This window comes from Solenopsis invicta, chromosome 4 (genome assembly GCF_016802725.1).
Source record: "Solenopsis invicta isolate M01_SB chromosome 4, UNIL_Sinv_3.0, whole genome shotgun sequence".
Taxonomy (NCBI): Eukaryota; Metazoa; Arthropoda; class Insecta; order Hymenoptera; family Formicidae; genus Solenopsis; species Solenopsis invicta.
In genome coordinates, this window is record NC_052667.1 from 27,745,367 (window position 1) to 27,770,159 (window position 24,793).

General features: G+C 37.7%; 2 protein-coding genes and 1 long non-coding RNA gene across 4 annotated transcripts; 1 reads left to right on the plus strand and 2 right to left on the minus strand.

Moving 5' to 3' along the window:
* Positions 1-17,736: 17,736 nt before the first annotated feature.
* Positions 17,737-21,233, minus strand: LOC105196379 (beta carbonic anhydrase 1). 2 transcript variants are annotated; one of them, XM_011162303.3, is made up of 5 exons: positions 21,044-21,233; positions 19,660-19,744; positions 18,771-18,958; positions 18,471-18,662; positions 17,737-18,372 (listed from the first exon to the last, which is right to left on the minus strand). In XM_011162303.3, the coding sequence occupies exons 1-5, from the start codon at positions 21,173-21,175 to the stop codon at positions 18,163-18,165; spliced, it is 807 nt and encodes a 268-aa protein (XP_011160605.3). In that variant the 5' UTR covers positions 21,176-21,233; the 3' UTR covers positions 17,737-18,162. The 2 variants fall into 2 exon arrangements, with proteins under 2 accessions (XP_011160605.3, XP_039304569.1); XM_039448635.1 differs by lacking the exon at positions 19,660-19,744 and having other exon boundaries at positions 21,044-21,231.
* LOC120357639 lies at positions 18,858-21,921 on the plus strand. The gene is made up of 2 exons (XR_005574655.1): positions 18,858-18,966; positions 19,505-21,921. It is a non-coding gene; the product is annotated as an uncharacterized LOC120357639 (long non-coding RNA).
* On the minus strand, positions 21,531-24,616 carry LOC105196381 (ras-related GTP-binding protein A). Its single transcript, XM_011162306.3, has 6 exons — positions 24,168-24,616; positions 23,943-24,042; positions 23,491-23,875; positions 22,993-23,208; positions 22,646-22,761; positions 21,531-22,576 (listed from the first exon to the last, which is right to left on the minus strand). The coding sequence occupies exons 1-6, from the start codon at positions 24,177-24,179 to the stop codon at positions 22,485-22,487; spliced, it is 921 nt and encodes a 306-aa protein (XP_011160608.1). The 5' UTR covers positions 24,180-24,616; the 3' UTR covers positions 21,531-22,484.
* Between the last annotated feature and the right edge of the window lie 177 nt (positions 24,617-24,793).

Consider the following 24,793-nt stretch of genomic DNA (forward strand, 5'->3'; position numbering starts at 1 on the left):
CGCATACCTTCGCTGTTTCGTTATCGGCATATTTCGCGTAACACGCCCGTTATCCGTTATTAATGCTGTTTCATATCGCTATCGATGATATATGGGGAAGAAATCTGAGACGGTGTTAATTGCAACTTTGCTTTCATATTGGCCTTTTCCCTACGTCTTTTACATGCTGCATAGCATAATCGCGCGCACGAGTTATTAAAATTAAAATCACATGTACAAATCGACGGAATTAAATTAACCATTAATTCTGCGACGTTGTATTTCTCTGGAGAAAAATAGATTTACAAAATTAATTTTATGCTAATCGAATCGCGTAAACGAAGCATTTTTATAAATCATTTTGTAAAATTTTTACCAATAATTCGTTGCTGCACAATTTCATTGTGGATTTCATAAGATATGCTTTTCCACTTTGTAGGGAGGAAATATTTTAAAGAATTTTAGTAATACAGCCTTGACTAAAATTATTAGGCACCTTATATTTTTGTAAAAATTTCTAAAACTGGGAGGATTTAAACCGAAGTTAAAATGTGAATTATTCTTTGTTTTAAGACTCCTTCAAACTTATGTATGATAACAGTAATTAATATAATACAAATAAAAGAAATTTTAAAGAAACGAAAAAAAATATAGGCGCCTAATAATTTTGACCAAGGACGTATTTATTGAATCATCTGGTTGCGCACACCAAGATGTCTTGCACGTCGATCTTTGCTGTGAATAGATGTTCCGCATCCCTCAATGTCCTATGTCCCGTATCCTGAAAAACGGGATTTCGACCCTTTCGATTGTTCCATAAACGCAAAAAATAGTTCTGTTACCCTAAAAAAAAAAACACAAATTATTTTACTGTTACATACCATTTTGTGTTCGTCATGCTGTGATCTACTATGAACGGTAAATAAGAGATATAAAATTTTATATGTTTGAAAAAGAAACAGGAAAGATTTATCGTTTGAAACGAAGGAGACGCTTTGCAAATAAAAGGAATTTGCAACACTGCAGATAATCCTTTTTATCAAATCTCTTTAGCGAATATTTTTTCCTAAGATTAAATTTTCTGATTTTTAAAAGGAAACAACAGCTGCGATAGCAGCACGTCTTATCGATTCATAATCTTTCTTGTTTCGGCTAGATCCTTACTCGGCATTCCGTAATTCAAAGAGCGGCATACCCTGCTGCATAATAAAATTATATATAAACCAAACGTGTGATGGAAAATAAATATTTAATACAAAACAGCTTTAGCATAAAAAATTGTGAACAATTTAAAAAGTTTTCAATTCTATAAAGCTAAAATTTGAAGAAAAAAATCAAACCTGTGGATTATTTTACTTTACACATTTGGATCCTTTTAAAGAGAATTTATTTTTCTTTTTCTAGGAAGAAACAATTTTTTCATTTTCCTATAAGCACATCCTCACGGAAAAAGTTCAAGGGAAAAAAAGCGGATGTACAAAGTATCCGCAGGTTGCGTCGAAACATTTCTTGAAAAGTTCGCGGTCAAATGAAAAGAGTTGAAACAAAAAAATCGTAAACTATTTAAAGAGGATTGAAAAAGATCTTTTTTTCTTTTTCTAGGAAGAAATAATATTTCAAAGAAGTATTTTCCTTCCGTAAACGAATCCTCGCGGAAAATTCACGGCGAATGTACAAAGTGTTCGCAGGCTGCGTTGAAACGTTTCCCCCAAAAATTCGCGAAACGGATCAAACAAAAAAAAAACGCATTAAAGAATTCGTTAAGCCGTTACGATGTCGCAACCGCAGCGGAATAACGGGCGCGCACGCCGTATATCGCAATCATTTGCGTCACGCTAATTGTTGTATAACTTTCGATTTGGCCGTCGATGCCTCCGCCCTATGATCGCGGCGGAAGTGTCGACGCGGGCGCTCTCCCGCTTCTTTTCTTTCCTTTTTTCTCTCTCTTTTTTCTCGGCGCGATATATAAAACGATGAATTACAACGTGCGCGTATACGGAATGGCGGTCGCCTCGGAGGGGGTTCCCTTCCCGACGATCCGAAGGAGCGAAGCCCCACTTCTGGCGAAACATGTCGGTTACACTTTCGTTGCTGCGACTAGTGGTACCACTCGGCCACCTTCTTCCTATGTGAGAATCGGCGGAGGAGGACGGGCGTTCATCGCGTCACTCATCTCTATATTCGATGTATTAAAAACGTTAACCGTCTTATCTTGACGAAAGATCGGTACATTGTTTACCGCGCATAAATTATTTTATATCTACCGTATATTGCAGCTAAAATTGCACGAATGTGGGTAGAAGTTCATTTATTTGCTTTCTCTCAGAGCAGATATATTTTTATCTCTTCCTCCCCCCTCCCCCAATTCAACAGGTTTGAATCTACGACGTTTGAAACAAAGTGACATCGCTCATAATTATAAAGTCAGTAAACCTGCTAAAAAAGTAATTGGTAAATAGGTTTGAGTAAGTTAATATATATTTTTTAACTAAATTATGTTGAAATTATAAGCTTATGAAATTAATTTAGGGGCGGTAAAATTAATGCGAAAGTTCAAAGATGCCGATTCACGTATTCAATTTTGAACGTATTCAATTCTAAGTATACTAATTCATCTCTTTCTGTATTTTTCTTTTTTTAACCGCCGACTTTTTATTCCTTTTTAAAGCCAAATTAACTTTTTTTTACTCTTCTGGAGCTTTCATTCGCAGCGAATATATAAAATGCATGAAGGACACAAATTTCTTTCTGTTTCTTAAAAAGACATTCGACATAAAATATTGCCCTTGTGACCTTGTTTCCATTAATGTATCATTTCTTTGAATTCTAATAATCTTAATAAAGTGTAAAGTTTTCTGTTTTCTCACGGAAGAGGGACTGCGTGCGAAATCGTTTCGTAAAACGATTTCATCTGTTCGGTAGACACTTTGTGATAGAAATTAAAAAGTCTAGCATTGACGGACGACACGTGTCCAAACGCGTGGTAGTACATATTCGTCGCAGATGTCGAAGATTTTCGAAGATCAACAATAGTTTCGCACCTAAGACACTTAATTGTTCTCTTTTTCAAGACATTCAGATAAAATTTATCGTTAACTCAACAAATTTTCTTCGGTAGGACATACGACAAGGGTGTTCCTTGCCACATGTGCTCTGCACGTCCTTCATTATCACGACGTCGCTTATGCAATATAGGTTCTCCTTGGGATTTTATCTTATCTCTTTACTGCTTAGTGCATAACTCAGTGCTCAGTGCATAACTTTATTCGGTGCACGGCGAAAATACTGGCGAATAAAACTATATCGCTCGTCAATTTGAAATTTGCTCGCTGACTTCATTAATTTGAAATCTGCCTTGCTCTGCTAAAGAATAAAGAATAAAAAAACCTTGACATTTAATGTTGGCCAGTAACCTTCTAAACATTTTTAGAACAGATGGCACATAACAGTTTCTTATTTAAGGCGTTTCACATTTCAGTGTATGAAATGGGTAAGAAGATAAATTTGCAATAAATATATATGTTCCCATAACTCGGAGTAATTCAGTGTTAGATTATTTGCGATCGAAATACTTGGAGAATATTGGGTGCAGCCTTCGACAATTAAACGGCGATTAATGCGCTCCTTCAAGGTACAGATAATAAAAGTCTTTAAGGCTAAACAAGTAGTCGCGAGTCACTCACATTGACGCGTTTTCTCAATTCGTAATAATTGTCCGCGTTCAATTAACTTCTTTTTACGCGCCGGTTCTTTTTACGATCGCGCTCTTCGTTATTCGTTGCGAAGCGCTGTATCTCGTATGAGAAATCAGGAAATATGATTATAAACGCAAGAGAATATAACACAGCGCTTTCATTATCGCGACGACTATTGTGCATTATTCTTATTTGCGACCATGTTCGCTAAATAGAACGTAAAAGATAATTGCTAAGTAATTCAAGGAGTGAGCACATAGATAATTGTTCTAATCGCTTGCATCTTTGAAGGTTCACGTTGAGCGATTGATGGTAGAAATGTAGACAAAATAAAATAGAAGTAAGTCTATGGTGTTTAACAAGCTTCGTGTGCAATGTGAAGCTTATTAAACTTAACAATTACCTTTTATTTGAACTTTATTTTAAGTCCTTTTATAAAACTTGTTGTAGTCAATCGTATAAATTAAAAAGTACGTAATAGTTCACGTGATAAAAAGAAATATATTTCTTTAAACTTTTGGAAATGTAAATAATACCATAGGAATATATTTTCTCGAATATTCATATAAGCAACTATTATAAATTCTTCGTTCTTCTAAAAATTTCTGAAAGATTTCTAGTGTTATTTGTAATTGTCGAAAAACTGTCGAAAATTCTTAAATCTATTACAGAAGATTTTTTGGCTTTCTTTTGCAACGCAAAGAAACTATAAATTGTTTTTCTGATTGTTTTATGGACTAACTAATGGGCAGTGCGAAAAATTTTTTACAGAAAATTCGTGACACAATTCGTGATTGACATCCGTAAACGCGATGCTAAACTAGTAAAACAAATCTAAATATTGTGAGACTTATTTTTCACGGATATTTGCGACCGAATGAAATATTCGGTTTTGAACAGGCAATTCTTTTTATTCTCAATATATCTTAGGGCTCATTGAAGCGCAGTATGTGGTCTACTCGTAATATATGTGTGACCCTTCTTGAAACCTTCTTAAATCTTTTATTTTTTCAATACAGTAAATAGCTATATGTATTACAGACGCACATTTGTTCACAGAAAAATGTTGTTTAGTTTAAAAAAATTTATATTTTTATAAATATAAATAAATCTATTTTTTTGAGAACAGTGTATATTGACGATTTAGTATACTATTTAAAAATTAATAACGATTCTTAAAACATAATTCTGCTCGTTAATACATTTCTTCATCATCATGAGTTTTAATGCCCTATTCATCGATATATTGTCAAAAAATACCACAGAAAGAATTGACAACCACACATCGAATAATCACAACCATAATTAAATTGCACCTCGTTAATTTGCAGTTACTGTTTATCATTCTCACGATTATTATTTATCGCATTTAGACAGAAAACGTTTATACAATGCCCACGCCATTGGCGTTAGAAGTCACTTTGCTACCGGATGGAAATAAAGCGGGTTCTTTGAATTCAACAGGTACTTTGATCCAAGCTTCGACCAAAGTAGATTGCCGACGAAATTCCTGCAGTGCTCGGAATAAATGTAGGCAATTCTTCAGCGTGCGGTTTCCCGAAGGACCTGTTATGGTCCTTTTATGAATTCGACAATGCAAAAGCTAACCATAGCACAGTGAGGATTCTTTATAGAAACGAAGATCTATGAAAATTTACTCTTTCGGATAGAAGACATAAAGACATGCAACACGTATGCAATCTACGAAAAGCTCGCCTCGCGCTGTCGTAAACATTAACCTGTCAGAGAATATGAAAATATCACACAAGTTTGAAACAAACTGCATTTCTTTAAATCGCTCGAGGATCAAAAAATTTTGAATTTTCTGCGAAACAAAAAAAGTTTAACGCGTTGCAGAAGATGCATTTTTGCTGAAGCAGAATGAGCAATGCTGCAAAAATTTTTGATATTCCAACAATTAGTTTCAGAATTTGACATAATTATTTTTGTGGTTAATTATTTTATGGCCTAACAAAATTATTTTCATATCTGTATTAAACTATACTTGTAGATATTTTAGCAAAACCGTTCTTTCCGTGTGAACAATCTCGATTGTCGTAAATATTTTTATAATACATAATCTTGAAAAATTATACGTGAAAAATCATTCCTAAAACCATTTATTATGTTTTAGTATGTTTTATTGCTTTATTGCTTTATTCTTATGCAAACTGCACTTTGACAAGTGTAAAGCGTGCGCAAAAAATCCGTGTCGAATGACCCTACATCTTGGGTGTTTACGCACGGTACCGTTTTCCGTCTCGAATGAACGGAATTTATTACAGTCCGTTTCCATTCTTCCTGAATTTTTGTTTACGAATATAGGGTACTAAAACGCTGGTATAGCTATGTTCCGTTACTTCTTTAAGAATAAATTAATGACTTCCGTGAGCAGGTATATTGAATATGTATCACGAAAAATTAGAAGTATATTTGGAGAACTTTGTACGTAATTACAAGGAACACAAATGTTTAAAAAATAATTATCTCGAAATCAGTTCTCTAAAGACGAAGAAAACAATTTTGCTGAAATATCTAAAGATTTAGATGCAGAACTGCAAATAATTTTATTAGATTATTAAAATAATTATTATGGACGTTCAAGCATGATGTGCAATTCTGCAAAAAACTCTGACATTCTGAAAGCAACCGGCTTGAATACCAGAATTCGTTCCATGTAATTATTTTGTCGGTCTAACAAAATTATTATTATTATATTAAATTTAAAAATTGTGTAATTTTGATTACTACAGATTCAAAGTTTCGAAATTTCAAACCTTCAAAGTTTGAATGTTGAAGTCTTCGAAGTAAATCGCTAATCCTGGTAATGCGCAGGTTTAGACTTAGCATTTTTATGATTGCAATATAGATCTAGGATTCCATATCACGATATATTTGCGATGCAATTGTGGAACAAAAGGATCGTAAGAAAGTCGTCGGTGCGAATAAAGTGCAATTCTGAACGGACGATACGCTTCCCTACGTTTTGTTGCGGCACAGAGCGAGCACACGTGCGATTGCACATCAAAATTCGAGAGATGGTTATCGACAGATTGCTAATTGGAAAAGAAGCTGGATGCTGGTACGCTGTCCGGCCTTGCCAAGGACTCGCGTATGATTGTTTCTCAGCGAGGAAATCTGAGTAGACGCGACCGCCTATCGAGTCATTGAGAGAAAAAAGCGAAACTTTTTTGAGCTCAACTCCATCGCGTGCGAGATAAACGGAGGATAACAGAAAGATAAGATATTTCGTTTTCTTGTCATATTTTATCAGCAATAATCATATTATTTTCTCAGGGGCTAATTTTTTTTTTTTTTCATATATTTCTCATTTTTGTTTGCAGAAAATTTTGCAGCCAGTGGAGCCCTTTCTGCATCGCACTCTTCGTATCTCGAAGAAACGAGGTGCGCAGGGCACATCGAATCGCACAGGCATACGAAACGTGGCCGTTACTTGCGAAGAAACTTATTGGAGTTGCCGTTACACACTCGTAAGCCATACCTGAACAGCGCCAGCTCGCTCGTCATTACATAAATATGCGCGCGCGTTACTGCCATTTTTAACAATCCGTTTCGTAATTGTTTATCACTCCGAAACGGCCGGTGAACGGTCTGCCACGTAATAAATCGCACAAGACCAATTTGAGAAGCATGACTCGTGCACGATCAAAAGCCGCCTTTATCTTTTTTTCTTTCTGGTCCCAATTTGACCTCCCAATCCGCTAGGGTTCAGTTTCACGCTTTACCCTTTACGGAAAAAAAGAATACAAGAATACGAAAAAAATGCAGTGCTTTAATAGTATACCAATAATTTTTTCGCATTCTTGTAGTTTTTTTCTCGTAAGAATAATTTAACCAAAGGTTGAATAGGCTATCCTTTTAGGGATTTAAGAGAAGTCATTTGATTTTTCTCTTTTTTACTTCCATCAAAAATTCTTCCGAAAATTCTTTTTTAAGAAAAGGATAATTTCCTCTATGAATATAAAAGAAAAAAAAAGCATGTTAAAAGTTGTCATTACACAATAATTGTCGAGCAGAAATCTAAAGTTGCAGATACCTGCTCACGTAATTTTTAATTGCAAATATTGAAACATTGGCAGCGAATATTGAAAAAACTACGACCTCATATAGTTACTAACATATCACTGCGCGTGCTTTGACGTTCGACGCTTGATGCTTCTAGGCACATGTATGCATTCATTTATAACAATAATTGTTTAATTTAGAGAACGAATGAGTTAAATTGGAAATTTTCTCAACACTCATGCATATAAATAATAAAAATTACTTTTTATAGAAATAATGCGATGAGATACAATTTTCAAGAAAGAAGTGACCAGCCTCTCTAACCTTTTAGTAATCAATTTTTGTTTAATATCTTTGCAATTAACTGTTATATTTTTTAAATTAAATTTTGCTTACATTTAAATAAAGAATAAGCTAGTGTTGGCTCCACCGTTCTGTATATTAAAGACCTCGTAGATTCCCAATGTAATTTTAATTATTTCTTTCTCTCTTGGTGAAAGGAAGAACGCACGTTTAAATTAATTAATTCTGTGTGAGAAACTCGGTTAAATATATCTCGACGCTACTTTAAATTCTTCAGCCTCGGCAGGTACCGGCACATAAATATTTTCGTTACGGGAAGTAATTTGGGGGCAATACTTTTTCTTTCTGGATGAGCGTCGCGGTGACGCGATGACAAACAGTACACGTGGACCTCGAAAAGGGGCAAGTAAGCCGCGCTCGCGGTACTACGCGAGCGAGACCGGACATCTGGCTGTGTTACGTCGAAGAAGTCGCGCGGCCCTCGAGACCCCGAAAAAATGAGGACATTCCGAGGAGCGTGGGGTCCTCCACTCGTGTGCCCGAACGAAGTTCCGGATTCGTGTGTAACGTGGGGGGAATTGCGGTGTGCCGCGGCGAACGTGGTTTCGGCAGTAAAGCGCGCGCGCGCGGGAGGGGAATGGGGACCAAAGCCCTATTTTTCGAAAGCGTAACTAGGTAAGCGCTCGTTGTCAATTATGTAGCGCTCGATGAAAAAGATGTGACACAGATTCGGGGCCCGGTCGGCCGCGAAGCGGACCGAAGAAGCGGATGACTGGCTTAATTCTGCTATGCGTGGCTACTTGAGACACCGGCGCGGCGTGGCGCGCGGATCTCGTAGAAATGGACCGTAGATGAAGTCGCTCGGTTGCTCCACTCGTAAAATCTTTTTACCGAGAACCGTGTCGGGCGGGAAAAACTACGCCCCAGTTACGTTGCTGGAAAGAAACGCGGCGATGACTCGCCGTCTAATTATTATCCTGACGTTACCGTCTTGCGAATTTTTAATTCGGGGCCCTGCCCCGAGTAAGCCCCCAAGTATGTAGGGGGGGAGGGGGAGGGAAGTAGCAGGAGAAGGAGGAAAGACTCTGCTCTTTTTCGTAAGTTCAAATTTCTCACCCGGTTTCCGGAAACGTAGGCTGCTTAGGAAATAGCGCTAAGGGTGCTAATTAAGGATTCCGTCGTTTCTGGGACAGAAAGTATGTTTAAAGGTATGTTTAAAGAAAGATTGATGGCCGGATGTGATATAGGTTTACGTTCTTTTCATCGTCCTTCAGGTTCGTGATTAATTGGCTGGTACGCGGGATATTTCAGGAACTGCGCGATCTATCGTTAAAGGAAAAGTCGGAAGTGGCAGAACAGCTTTTATATATCGCAATTTATTAATACCCATAGCACTAAAAAAAAAAAAAACATAAATGGCAATATCTCTCATTAGTTATTCGCTTAGTAAGTCGATGCGACGTCGGGAAAACGAGGAGCTGCTCGGCATGTAATAATCAAGCTACAAGACTAATATGCATAACGCTATCGCGCGAGTACGCCATTGTAAAATAGCGGAGTGCGATAGATGAAAAGTGAAAAGTATCACGGCCTCCCCCGCGTCCTAATTCGCACCGTCGCCAACCGTCGCTTTTATTCCAGTACCCCGGCTAGCCAAGCTCGTTAAGTCTCTCATGGCCGAGTACTTCTTCCCAGCCGGTGCTTCTTCCCAGCCGCGGCTGAGCCAATTGGAGCAAGGAGAGTACCGTCGAGCGATCCGGCGCGATGGCGTCGGCGCGGAAACGCGAAAAAGAGAAGGAAGATCGCTTCCAGAGTTCCGCTCGTATCCGAAACCAAGAGTGGGTCACGTTTGCCTCGCGGCGATCGATAATGATCTTTAATATGAATACATTTGTCCTCGCTTATCTTTTATTCATGTGTTTATTGGCGATTTTCTACCCGGATCATAAATTATTTCAACAAAATGGTATATTCAGTGCACTGTACCTATAATACATCCTTAAAATCGACCATCGATGAAAATTCTTTAAAAACTCTAGCTAAATTCCGTGATCTTTCCCGCGTTCGTGCTAGGAACTCCATTCTAGGATGTTCTCCTCCTCCGGCTTGGCGTTTCTCGCCCGATAGCCTCTCGGGGCCCCTCGTCGAGCGATCCTTCTCTCTCGCACGGCCTCGCGGTTCTAATATAAAAAAAAGTCGAGCGAATTCTCTCGTCCGTCACCTCCCTTCTAGTCGCCGTCGCAGGGCCGCCGTCACTCTTCCGGCTTTGTCCTGTTTAACAAGTGGGCCAATCGAGATGGAGAGTAAATTGCGAGACGAGCCAGCTCGTGCGTGCTCGCGCCGAAGGAGACTCCGCGCCGCGCTCGCGTGCTCACGTGTGCGCCTGTGTCCTTCTGCCGCTGGTGTCGGCCGAAAGAGGATCTCATTATCGATAAATCCGGACCGCTCATTGCCCCGTCGTCCCATTTCAACTTTGAGCGCCAAGCGCGCCGTTTCCGCGCGGCAGAAAGGCGTAACGCATCATTTAAACATAAGTTATGGCAATAATAACGGATATTACTCGAAAAAGAATAATTTGATCAATGTCTTAATATTCCGTATTACGGAATTAACAACTGTCGTGGGTTCTCTCAACGTGAACCGTTATCGCTGAAACTCCTTTCATTTAGCGGCGCCGACGAAGTAGACTGTTTTTTTTTTTTTTTTTTTTTTAAATTTGTTGCACGAACGCGAAGAATTTTAGATTGATCCGCTAATTCGTGTTCTATTTAAAACCTCATTAAATTCACGGCATCGTTGAGATATGTTTATATAGTTCCCCAAATAGAAAACTCCACATCCGAGAACTCGTCGTAACTTTCACTACGATGATAGAGAAGCCGTTGCCCATTCGCATTCACGGCGGTAACTACATGGATGATGATAAAAACGATTCTAGAATGCCAAAACATCAGGCGAAAACATCCGCGCCTACGTACCCATAAACACTGATCGTCCCTGCCTAGACGTAGCCAAGCCCTTTAAATTGCCTACCTTGTTTATCTACAAGAATCACACATGTATAAGTGTCATACATATATGACTCTTGTAGGAAACTTTACGACTTTGCTACATCTAGAAAGAAACGAATCGATGTCCACTAATATGTACGTAACGTATCCGAGAGCGATAGGAAAATTTGGATAGTCCTTATTGTCGAGAGATCGATCATATAAAGAAAAAACGAATGAAACTCAGAGGCATTATATTTTGACGCTAAGCACATTTAACGACGGCAAGGTAAAATACTGTAAAGTGGAAGTCAAATTGTGTGAGATTGAATGGTTGAAATCGCCGAGATGAAGACGCGCGCTTGGAGACTTCAACGCCCGCAAGCGCGGAGCGCGGAGACTTCAACGCTGCGCCGGCCGTGGGGAGATTTCAACGGCCGCGCGCATCTGTCGGAGTGGATACTCCACGACTTTAACATCTTCAGCGCCTCAAGTATCTTTCAATCGCGAACAAATAGATAAGATTTAAGAAAGGCGTTGTAAACCAAGAACGTTTCTATCCAAGTATAATGATCGCTTTCATCGATGCGCGTCATTAAAATAATTTTGCATTGAGCATTATGGCTACTTAAAGTTTAGCCAACGTTATTAAAACTGAAAATAACACGCCTGGCAGATGCAATCATTTTTCAAGAGGTTTAAATTAATAAAATTAAATTGAACAAATCACGAAAAACATTTCTAAAATTGTTAAACTACGAATTGGGATACATTTGATAGCTGTCAGAAGAAATGATAAAAAACGATATTGATTCTATCATTGGAGAATGATTACAGTGTCCTATTTACCCAAGAGTCTATAAAATACTTCGACTGATTCGAGATCTGCTGGCTCGTAACGAGATATTGTACGCTTAAAAAGATGCGGTTCGAGCGAGCAGGGACGTCGAGGGCACGCTTCGCTGAGCTCGAGGCTCCATTAAATCTGATTGAGCCAAGCTCGCGTTATCGATCGGCTCGTCGATCGCGCGGGTGAAAATAACATCCGAATTTTCGACGCGCTTCCTGATGGGTGCCGCGCCGCGCCGTTCCCCGCGTTGCCTCGCGGTGCCGCAGTATGTATGGGCATTAAGGCATACTGCGACGACAACGGAGAACCGCGAATATAGCAGGCATAGTATAACATAGGTAAGTGTGCTTGTGGGTCAGTGGCACAAGAGCTGTTCGCCACCATCGCAGGCACAATGAACAGCCGCCGCCGCCGCCGCCGCCGCCACCGCCACCACCGCTGCCGAGGCCGTCACTTTGCCCGGTCGTGCTGAGGTAAAATCGTACCTGCGTTATATAGATCGGAGCACCATTGTTCTTGAACTTATGCGCTCGAACGCCACGAACGATCTACGCACGACAGGCGGTCGGCTGTGACACGCCACATCGCGGCGAAGAGGCGTCGACGAGAGGCGATACTCGTTTGCATCAAAGTATCATAGGAGGATATACGCGCGTCGTTCCATTGTATCCGGAGTCTTCCATCGAGATTAGCGTTCGCCTAACACAATTTCTGTCATCAGCGTGATAAAGTGCGGGGAGTCGTGCGTTTATCCGCGCGATCTAACGTACGCTCACATTTGTAAATTATTGATCCTCTTGAAAGGTTTACAATTTATAGTTTCATAGAAACTTGTAAAGGTTAAAAAATTTTACTTTGTAATCAAATTATTTTTGATTCGTTGCTTAGTGACAAAGAAAGAGATCGGAAGACTCAAATTCTAAAAATTGATTAAATTTGTAATGCTACTTAGTCATCAAATTTGCAAATAAGGAGTACAAAATTTCACATAAAAATCAAGAGCAAATAATTTAAGAAACTTAATAATTAAAAAACTTAAATAATTTTTAATTTAAAAAGAATTATATTCGAATTTATTCAAATAATAGAACTATCTATAAAGTATTTTTATACTTCTGGTTACGTTTAGAGATGTGACACATACATCCTTGAATGACGTAAGTAAAAGTAAAGGATTAAAACTTCGCCGAATGTATAATAAAAATACGTTTATGCGTAGTACAGTAGAATCGTTTTATAAGAACTCGTCTGGCCTTTGGCGGAAGCACACAATGCTGCAGCAACTCCGTGAGTTCATTGCACCCTTTTGCGACATTTTATAATTACGACCGCCCGTCGCCGTTACGTTCTGCGAACACCGTGCAAAAATGCGCGATATCATTGGGGGACATTCGACACACCGCGCTGAACGGAGTTGCCCAATAAGTTCCGCGGACATGACAATTTTTGCCAACACGCTTGACCCACGCAACTATAAAAGATTTGGACGGAATTGTGAAATCTCGGCAATTGATTAAGGACACCTGTCTGTAACGTTTCAGTTTCGTAAGGTAATTTAATTATCCAATTTTTAATTATAAAAAGTATTTACATTTAACTATATTAACGATAATTTAAATATAAATTATCTGTTGATGCGTTCGAGCGTATTAACAGATGTTAAAATGGCATACATTGCATTTATATGATCCTTATATTATTTTTGTGAGACACACATATCTCAGATGTCAATGTCGTCTATTGCGTTGAGATAATCTCCAAAAAATTAAGTTTAATTGCATCGTTTTTTTTCATTAATATATCTATTGAAGATATGAAATAAAGTATAATAATCAAAATCATAAAATAGCTAACAAGCAAAACGGATCTTAATACTCGAATAATAATTTTATAGGTACTTTTATTATACATTTCCTAATTCTTCGAACTGCGTGCCGCATATTCATCAGTCTTAACGAGCACCTCTTAAATTGAATCAAAAAAATAATATCACGATATTAATTTGCTAATCAATTTAATAATATTGATGCTAACAAGCATCTACAAGATCCTCCTCCTCTCTCTCATCCTGAAAAACTAGAAAAAATTTATTGCGAAAGATATTACCATCATAGTATCCAGATTAAGGTAATATTTTCGCAATAAATAAAGAATCTTATAAATTTCTAACAATGTCTAGATTTTAATTGTGTATTAAATTTATCGGTATTCTTCAAAATTCTTTCGGAATCCCAGAGGAGTGATTATGCGAAATTTCGACAAAGTAGTCTAATAAGATGCTTCTGTTTTAGGAATAACAGAGCAAATACAGCAGGAAATTTCTATCTCTTCATCAAGAGAATAATAATGGAACTGAAATGAAAGACGCTCTCATAATGATGGACTCGAGATGGTCGCTTCGTATTCGTCGTGCGTTGCGTTAGAATTATACAGTTACAATGTTACGACATTCTAACTGTCTCACTTGGGATTTCGGATAGTTAGAGACAGCGGGGCCAGACACGTACGCGCGGGACCTGTATGTCAGGACCTACACCTTGACATTCGACCGACGAACAGAGGAAATCGTGTCAAACGTACTGCGTTCGTGACTTCCTCGACCTAAATTCGGCCGAAAATGCGACCGAAAACGTCGAAAACTAGCTGGCGGACTGAGCTGCAGAGGCACTAGATCTCGTTAATTTTAATATAGACTGTGACGGATATTTAAATTGCAACCTTTCAAAATACCTAATGTCAAAAATTAAAAGTAGCTGGTGTGCACGCGTACGTGTTCTTCGAGTGTTGTACGTACATGAACGTATCCTTTCACTTGGAAGACCACGCGCGCGCTCATTACCCAGTGAAATTTTTATGGACGATATTAACGAAGATGAAAAATAATTCGTCGCAGGATACTTGGCCAAAAGTGAAAGCCGAGATTTTATTCGTGATTATATTCGGAGATCGCACGCTTACGCTCTCACGATCGATCGGAGATTAATTAAGAGGCGAGAATGACAAAATGAGAAATATCAGGGGCACGGAATCGTCCGATCTCGTCATTTCATTCGAGCAGTGATTACGCCTTCCTTGTCCTTTGCGAAGACGTGTAAATCGCGTATGCATGCGTAACAAACTGCGTGGAACTCACTTTTACTCACTCGGACGTGAAAACGAACACGCGGCACGCAAGAAATCCGCGCGGTGGGTCCGGCAGAAGTGCATACCTCACAATTTTGCCGGCACGCATATATTAGTACTTTCGTAATTCCATTGCTAGATCTTTCGCCAAGAAGATTTACGACAAAGACGCTCAACTATTTAGTCGAGGTACACCGCGTCGCTTACGGCTGTCTATTGCTTCCACTCGGAATATCGACTTAATTTGAAGAATTACATCCGGCATGTTAAATGCGTGTGCGAGATTTATCTGTATAGATTTAAACAAAAGGCTGAAAATATTCTGTCGAATTGTTTAAAAAAATTGTATCGAATGTTTAGCTTGGTTGCTAGAAAAACTGCAGCAACATTATGATGCTTGGGCGTTTTATATAATTATATTTTGATGATCCAATGTAAAATTATTTTCCGATCTACATCTAGCTGGATTTTTAGATGTTGCAGTAAAAGTGTTCTTTCCGTATGCAAAGTCCTATAGTCCATTTAATTTGGTTTAAAATCGTTTTTTACGTAGCTTGGTCAATTTTTGTATAAAAATCCAAAATGGATTATCCGATCGCTATTTATCGCGCTTATGACACGTACATCTTTTTTACACCTTTCACGTAACTCGGGACGGACATTAAGTGACCTACCGAAGTATTCAGCCCGCTAATTAATTACATGAGTGCAACCACGCCGTTCGTTAATTACCGCACGTCCGACCATTTTCCATCGCCAGGACGGAATAACGCCACGACAACCGGCATGAAGTTTCGGAAAGATACGAGCGTAACGAAGTGGTAATGCCACCGTGTGGTGGCTGCGGAGCGCGTTATGCTTCGGCACGCACCACTGGCCGCGCGCACTCTTTTTCTCGGACGAGTGTAACGCGTAAAAAAAAAAGAGATCGTGCAAAATCGTGACATCGTTCTCTTATCCTGTTATCCGTTTTGTAAATAAATTATATATAATTTCATCGAATAAACGGCCGCTCGATAAGCCAAGATGGAATGGCTCTACAATCTCCACGCACAACTCGCTCAGAAATGAAACAGCGATACTTTGAAACTTTTCCAAATTTAAAAGAGCCATTAGACGTTTCATCTAGAGCATCCATTCATAAATGTGACGTAAAAGACGCGGAGCGTGCTTTCAAAATGATCGACAAATTACTAATTTTGTTATTTTATTTCGGCAAATTTAACATATTACACTTTGTACTTTGTAAATTTTATACATTTAACTTATTAAATACATTTGATCAGTAAAATAATTGATTAAGATAAATAAATTTGCAAATGTACAACAGTACAAAGTGTGAAATAATTTACGACTACTGATTATTTCAAAGGGCGTTTAGTTTTAAAAATACCTAAATGTTTTTGACATCAATTTCGTCCCTTTATTCTTGAAATCAAAGTCCTACCGAACATTCCTCGTTATTTCTTTTACGTGAATCGCTGCGCCACGCCGCGCGCCGTTTTGTTACGTCGCAGAACGATCTTGAAATATCGGAAAGCTTTATTCCTTAATGACCGAACAGTAGACACCTGAAGCAACGCCTGAGGCAGTATATTTAAATTAAACAGGTACTTGAATTGTACAATGCGATCGTGGTGGGTCTGTTTGAATGCGCTTACCTAAACGGCACTTGTCACGGTGCTCGGTATACCAATAACAACCACCTACGGCGGCTCCTTGAATCCTCTGACGTTCCATCTTCGTTAAAATAGTACACCGGTACTCGCCAAAGAGACCGTACGAATTCCAGTTCTTCGGAGTTCCGGTTCTTCTCTTTCTTCAGCCGCAACGTACTTCCAACCGGCCTAACTGGACGATTCTGTTGGGGGTCTGGGGGGATTCTCTTCACTTTTACCGCGTGGCGGACGGAAAAGTGCAAACTACGAGCGCACCGTTTTTCACGCGTGCTTACGTAGCCGGGTGCCGCAAGAACTCGCGCACGGACTCGCGATCTCGCATCCACACACGTGTTTTACGGCATCTGGAGCATTTCACTGCTTGTCTTACGGCAAACGGGGAGAATAAACGCAAAAGTCAATTAATTTCGATTCGTAAAAAGTGTCAAACTTTGGACTACTAATTTGGTAATAATTCTATGAACTTCATAAAACGAGGGAGAAAGAACGAGGGAACACATTTGACATACTTAGAACGTGAAGACACTTGCGACTTGTCTTCTTTTAAATCTGTATTTTATTTATTGTTTATATGGCATAAAAATATCTAATCTCTTATGAAATATCTATATAAGCTTGCTCAATTCAATTTAAAAGGTGACTTGGGTCTTTCGATACTTAAAACGCAGAGCCAAAAAAAAAAACAGCATTAAGCTTAAAGTATTTTATAAGAGTTCGATTTGGTAGAAAAAAAATAAATGTCAGCTCAGATTGGACCCAGCATAAAGTCACATAAAAATTTTGATATAGCAATTATTTAGAGCTTTCTAAAAAATGTAAATCAAACTGTATAATGGATACGATATTACTTACATAAGTTTACATTTTGCAGTCGTCAAGAAGAGGATTCTAACGACGACGATACCAACACTCTGATTTCTGCGACTTCTTTCGTTGTTTTGCTTTCTCTTTCAGAACTGGCATGCTCTAGTTCGTCCGGAGCCGTCCGTCCATCTATCGGTGGCTCTTTTGCCGTCGGTTTGAGGCTCACGATTCTTTTCTTGATCTAATCGAGCCGAAATAACGAGAATACCACAAAAAAACGAAGGAGCAAACGGACAACGAGGTTTACTTTATTCCATAATTTTATATCTTTATATTTTGCCACAGCGCAAAAGTATCGATCAATATATTATTTTCAGTATATTATATTTTATGTACATACATGTATAAAAAATAATTATATAATGAATTAAAGAATGTACTTTAGACTAAACTTTAAACAGTATCTGAAGTTCGACGCGCAAAGCGTAACATACATACTCCTCGCTCTGCGAATGATAAATGATGAGGATTCAACTTATCATTAAAGAGTCTTGTAAAAAATATAAAACGAAGCTTCAGCCTTTCAAAGTTTAATATTATATATAAAAAATATACGATTATTTTACGCGGTCTGACTGATACGTCTCTGGCAATGTAATGTATAAAGCGTTGGACTGTAAACACGCAATTGTCTGAAAAATACAATAAGGCTTCTACGAGTAATATTGCTTAATTTCTTTAAGCAAGAGCGGCTCCGTCGTTTCATTTATCTCCACGAATCTCTTGTTGGCACGGCTAAAGTAATAAATATCGCCGGTGTAAATGTCGAACCACAGCGCGTGGATATGCAAATCGTGTCTCTCCAGACGCTTCTTCAGGAATCCGTACGACGCGATGTTTTGGAGTTGCTGCAACGTGTTGATCTGCAACAAGACAAGTTCCTCGAGTGTAACAAAACAGACGAGATACACGAGAGTATCCTCGCGGCGCAGCGACCTGCTCGACGTGTCGTGGTACTGACTTGCGACAGTTTGTCTTCGATGGCGAACTTGTCTTCCGGATCGATGTAAGCGACGAATTTCCGCATCGGCGTCTCGGCCTGGAAGAGGATCGGCTCGCGGAAACCGGTGATCTCGAGATGCTGAAACTTGGCCAAGCTGTTGCTGGCGTGCGCACACAGCCACGCTCTCAACGGCGACATCCTCCTGTTCGTCTAAAATTCGGAATTGGCCAATTATCGCGCGCCCGCGAAGGCAAGATGCGAGAGAAGAAAAAAAAAGAACGAATTTTTAATCGGAATTTGCGCAAGAGGAAGACGCACTTGAGACGCGAACTCCTCGTCCCGCAAAGCGTAGAGCAGATTCATCGCTTTGCAATCGCTGTGGCCGCAAACTATAACGTGCTTTATGTCGTTCACCACGCATCCGAGCTCCAACGCCGCCGACTCGCACATAGTGAATTCGTCCACGAAGTGCCGCGAGTGCGGAACGACATTGCCAGGATTTCGAACTGAAAAGGTAAATTCTGTTAGGCTGTCCGATACATAATGCTTCGTCGGCTCTCGATTGTTGAATCTTGATTGTTCCTCCATGGATAAATTGAGAAATCCAAAAGTGATATATGAATCTAGTATTTCGAAAAGTATAAAAATTCTTGCAGGTATCGTTACGCAAAGAATAGCGTTTTTATTATAAATATATATAAAGAAGATATAATATGTATATAAATATTCATAAAAATAGAAAAGCGATTTTAGAAAAGGAGGTGATATGGTGATTCTCTTAATTTTAATAAAATTTTGATAAGAATACATCGGAATTATTGCGTTGAATACATATGTACAAAGAAAAAAAATTTATTAATTTGACTTGTTCAACTTAATTGAATTTCTTCACTTCAAACATTTACGTATTTAAATTAAATATATAAATATTTAAACTGAAGTTTAAGTATTTTATGTATATAAGTCAAATGCTTAAATTACTTGGACTGAAAACATTTCATCTCGAGTTGAAAAATTTAGTCAAAAATTTTAGTTAATAACTTTTTTCTCAGTGCACGCCATCTCGTCAGAGAATCTCTGATGTTGTAAGAAGCATTGTATTAAAAAGGAAAAAAATACACATTTGGTGGAATCAGAAAAGTTAAAGAATAAACAAAAGGAGAATTTTTACGTGCGATCGCAACAATGCTACTGTAATGAATCGTACCGACAAACATGTCTCCGACGTTTGTTTCCGTAAATCTAGTTGGGATCATCCGGGAATCCATGCAGGTAAAGAACACTGCCTTTGGCTGTGACAGGAGGAATAATAGACATTAAATTAGATAAATTACGCAAAAATAACATACATCAATGGGCAAAAAAGATTTTCAAGGTTTACTTTTAAATTGCGCTTGAGCACGCTCAATTTTATACACCCCAGTTAGATGTAGTGCTTTAAAAAAAAAAAAAAAAAAAAAAGTTTTCAATGTTGAAAATAAAAGTCAAAAATTTTCAAAATGCTTGTTAATTTCTATAGCTTGTTACTACAATTTTAATTCATTTTTGAATGTAAATGAAAGTAAATTCTTGAACCAATTTTTCCAAGCGATATTGGAATCTTGCGTGATGGATCAACATCTAAATAGATTCCAATATCGCTTTGGAAGATCGATTCATTTACTTCCGATTGGAAAATTATAGTCAAAATTGTAATTAAAAGTTCATCGAAGTGAATAGAAATTTTGAAAATTTTTAACTTTTATTTTTGACATCGAAATAATATTTCTTCGAAACACTATTTCTGACTGGGACGTTTTATAAATGGTTCTAAAACATATTAGATTCATTTGAGAAACATATAAAACAATATGTGAATGACACATGCTATTTGGGTAAAACATCCAATTTTATTAAATTTTATAATAATTTTTTATGAAATATACGAAGGCATTTCTTTCTTCGATTCTTGAATATTTTTTAATATGTTCAAGCAATAAATATATAAATGTATATAAAAAAGTATGTGGGTAAATTAAACATTTTAGAAACATATATTATACTATATATTTTTAATTTTTAATAATGGATATGGTCGGTAAATATTCTGCCTTTAAATATATCCTGATATATTCTAAAATTTACATCGATAATATAGTTCTGTCTTTGCCAAAGGAGCACTCTATTGGCAGAAAAACAGAACTACTACACTATATTGTTCTACATCTACCAGCATAACATCGTAAGGTAAATAACAAAATGTTTTATTGGTAAAACAGAATACTTATTTTTCTATCTGTCAATAAGGTAAACGTTCTGTTTAATAGATACACGTGTACTCTTCCAATAATTATTAGTCGATCAATGACATATGATTTCAAGGTCATAATTCGGGTCACTGCATTCAAAACGAATGATTTCATTAATTGTGTCAGATAAATAAAGTTAAATGAAGCGAATTCATTTTTGATGGATCACTTGTTGAGTATCAAAACAAAACGCACGTGGACCAACCACCCTTGGCGACGCGAGAAATGTTAGAATACCTGAGTACTCATACATCGAAAGATTTCGTCACGCGAGATTTTTTTTTTTTAACTGTACGAACATACCTCGGGATGATCTCTGACTTGTTGGAATTGCTTCACCATTCCCTCCCGATGGCACTTTCTGTACTTCATGATCCCCTTGAGTATTCTGTCCATTACGGCATTCGAGCAATAACTGTGCAACAAAACCGTCATAAATTGTTCTGAATGTGAAAAGCAATGACAGCACACAATTCCGCCATTTGGCAATTTTATGGCGGGAAATTTAATTTTCCACTTATCTATGATAGAACAAGTCTATTTCTTTCAAATTCAGTCGCTTTAAATCTTATAAAATATATTAAAAACTAAAAAGAAAGAGCTTTAAAGAAGCACATCTGAAGAAGTATATTAATAAAAAATTTTTAATCCAAATAGTTTCTAAGATTAAATTTATTTATTTTAAGCATTGATTATTTTACTAAAAATGTTTCTATCAATTCTATAAATTTTTAATATTCGTTCAACGTAAAAGAAATGTGTTTACTTGCGGTTGTAATTTATTTGCACATTTAAAAAATACATTGTAGTTTTATTACATCTCGTATGTAAACCTTGCATCATTTTTAAGGTTGTAAATATACAAATACAACATACAACCTTTTCCTACGAAAGTGACATTAACTATTTATCCATCTTACAACGCTACGATACTCCGATGCAATAAGCTTCACGTCCACTTGAAAGCTTCTTTTATATTCAAGAACAATCTTTAAGAGTAAAATTGAAATTAGTGAATACATAATTAAAGGAGAGAGCGGTATCGATATGTATTATATTCACAGGAAACTTATATTGTCGTAGATCATCGCGAACAGAAGCTCTCAAGTGAACACTCAGTCTTATACTATGAGATCGTGATGCATGCAAAAAAGAACAACGTATGGTTGCAATGATTTATTTATAATTATAACATTCGTTGGATGTTATTGCGACACGTTTCATTGAATCGTAAATAAAAAATTATTTCAGAGTACGTACTATCAAACTGTTCGAAACGAATTTCGATCCATTGTTTCGTTTTCCCTAAAAAACACAACAGAAATGTACAGAATAAATGAATAATTCTGATTGAAATCCATTTCGAACAATTCCATAATAACTGTCTAGAAATGAAGCAAGAGAACCACGCGTATGGAAATTATTCTACGTCGATAAATTACAGATGCACTATGATCGCAATGCATCTGCGCGCAACATGTGGGATGAATTCATATCGATAGTCCTAATATACCTGAAATATAGCGATAACCGTCAGCCTCTTTCGGACACGTCGTTATATATTACTTATTTTGTCATAAACGCTCACGTTGAAAGCCATACATTGAAGTATACTTTGTGATTCCGATCTCGTCAACAAATCCCCGCACGATCGCGCTATATCTTAACACGATACGATCCCAGAAATTCAGCAGTTATTAACAGGATGGACCCGGGTGACGAGGCGCCTGGGTCGCGCCGACTTCTATCTGGATAACGCCGAGCTCTGGCTGGCGCGCTCCAACTTTTCAAAATGTTTCCGCGCGTTGCGTATGTTGATTAACGTCGCCGCAGATGCTAAAAGAAGAAGTGCGTTTTAACAGATATTTCATACACACGTATAAATTTCATACTTGAAATACTTACGTATAGTTGGATCGGACATGATGACCATCACGTACGTATTCGAGGTAAATATATCAATGAAGGCCGCAAAATTGGTATTTCTAACTTCCATACTTTGAAATTGCGCCGCTAACTTGCTGCAAAGCAATAATAATACGACATTGCATCACTTTTTTCTCATACAGCACGGAATTCCAGAAATGTTGCAGCAACATTTTTGCAATAGGGCAAATGAGATCGAATCTCCAATAATATTTAAGACATTCTCAATAGCAGAACTATTTACTCTATTGCTGAAATGTGATATTGCAGGCATATTCCTATTTGAGTTGCCAAATTTGTTACTTTTCTGAGCAACTGGTGCTTACCTGCAACTCAGTTTGAATTGCTTTATGATATTGGAAACTTTCTCAAAGCGATGAACGTCTCTGTGAAACTTTCGCTGGCAATGACTTATCACTAGGAAGGTTGCTCTTTCAAACAGAAGAACTTCATCCGCGTCAATAATGTTGGCAAACTGATTCAAGCTCTGCTCAAGCTCTTTTACATTGGGAATCAGCATATATACTATGGACGACCATGCTCTGCAATAATGAAGATTTCTTTCTGAAGATTGCTTTCACTTTTATAATACAACATAAAAAAGAATATCATATTGGTTTCATTATCATATCCACCTAATCACTTATTTTTATTTATTTAAAGTGGTTTAAAAATTATGAAAATACATTTCAAATTTCTCAAATAAATATCTATACTTTTTAAAATTTGAAATTTCAAGAAACTTTCATGAATAAAAATGAGGCAAATATGGAATACCTGTGATTAGGCCCTAAGGGTTAATAACAATCTTATTTGTTACATACCTATATAATGTTTCATCCCATATGCTAGTGCGAAAGCAGGTACAGTCTAAAGGCAAACTCAGTCTTTTCAGATCTTCCTCCCTTTCCCTGAATATATAATCACGCTGGTCCTCCTGCACAAGATCCATTTTGTGAACCAGACAAAATATCTTTGCCTCCGGGCTGTTCTGCAGTATTGCCTCCAAGCAGCTCTGGTAATAATGCATATCCTTGTCCAGTTCTCTCGACTCCACATCGAAGACATAAATCAACACCTCGACATTTCTAAATATGTTATCGCGTTGCGACGCAAAGTAATTTTCCATGAATGCCTCCTGTCCACCGCAGTCCCACAAGTTCAGAACCAAATTGCCGAGAAAACGAACATGGGAATGTTCTACATCAACTGCAATAAATTACATTGTGTTAATCCTCCTTCTATGAACATTTAGCATAATATGTGTGTGATTTACTTGTTGCTCCTAGACGATGGGTATCACGAGCGATATAGTTGGCGAAAATAATGCTTCGCATACTTGTCTTCCCAGACCCACTCTTGCCCATCAGCAACACCTAAGTGGAGCACATGATTCATAAAATTGTCTCGTAGGACAAAGAAACGTGTCCATCAGAAAAAAAAACATATGCAAGACGAAAGAACGCAATTCTATATCTATGTAATGCAAAAAAGAGTTTACCTTTTTCTTCATCTTGAACGAATAACGTTGATTTCAGTAAACTTCTGGAAAAAAAATGTTTTACGAGCTGGCTAGCCTTACTGTTGTCTGACTTATCTACTTCTCCGCCCTAAAGACCAAGGATCGTACGTAGCAGTACACTCAACTTGCGGCTGCCTATCACCAACTGTCGCATCAAAACACACGGTGTTGATTGAGTGTGATTACACGTTGCGTCTCGTTTCGAAAGAACGCCATAAACTCGCATGAAAACGTGCTCTTAGGCCACTCAACGCCAACTTCAGATCGTTAGTTGTTTCAACAATAGACGTGTTCATGTTCGCTTGCACATGTTTTTGTTAACTTTTACGCATTTTCGGAATCCAGATTTATCTAAGATTTTTTTTTGTATATTCATATATCATAACAACTACGAAAAAATTGTCAAACAGCTGTTTTGACGTCACCATACCTCCGAATAATCGATAGTCATAACGCACAAATATATGTAGATACGACCTCTCAACGTGCATCCGTAATGGAGACAACTTCACGTGATAAGTTTGTCAATTGTGATAATAGATTTGTTCACATTGCATGCTCCAACATACACCGATGCGTTCCAATGCGTTTGCGGCAAACGTATT

What these genes read in the sequence shown, in the direction of transcription:
- LOC105196379 (XM_011162303.3), bottom strand. Translation starts at nt 21,175, where the DNA reads ATGACGGTTTTGTTGCACAGTTATTGCTCGAATGCCGTAATGGACAGA. An exon ending in AAGTCAGAGATCATCCCGAG is followed by an intron (nt 19,745 to 21,043) that starts GTATGTTCGTAC and finishes CTCCTGTCACAG; the next exon opens with CCAAAGGCAGTGTTCTTTAC. An exon ending in TCGAAGACAAACTGTCGCAA is followed by an intron (nt 18,373 to 18,470) that starts GTCAGTACCACG and finishes GTCTTGTTGCAG; the next exon opens with ATCAACACGTTGCAGCAACT.
- LOC105196381 (XM_011162306.3), bottom strand. An exon ending in CAATTCAAACTGAGTTGCAG is followed by an intron (nt 22,762 to 22,992) that starts GTAAGCACCAGT and finishes ATTGCTTTGCAG; the next exon opens with CAAGTTAGCGGCGCAATTTC. An exon ending in CATGTCCGATCCAACTATAC is followed by an intron (nt 22,577 to 22,645) that starts GTAAGTATTTCA and finishes TTCTTCTTTTAG; the next exon opens with CATCTGCGGCGACGTTAATC.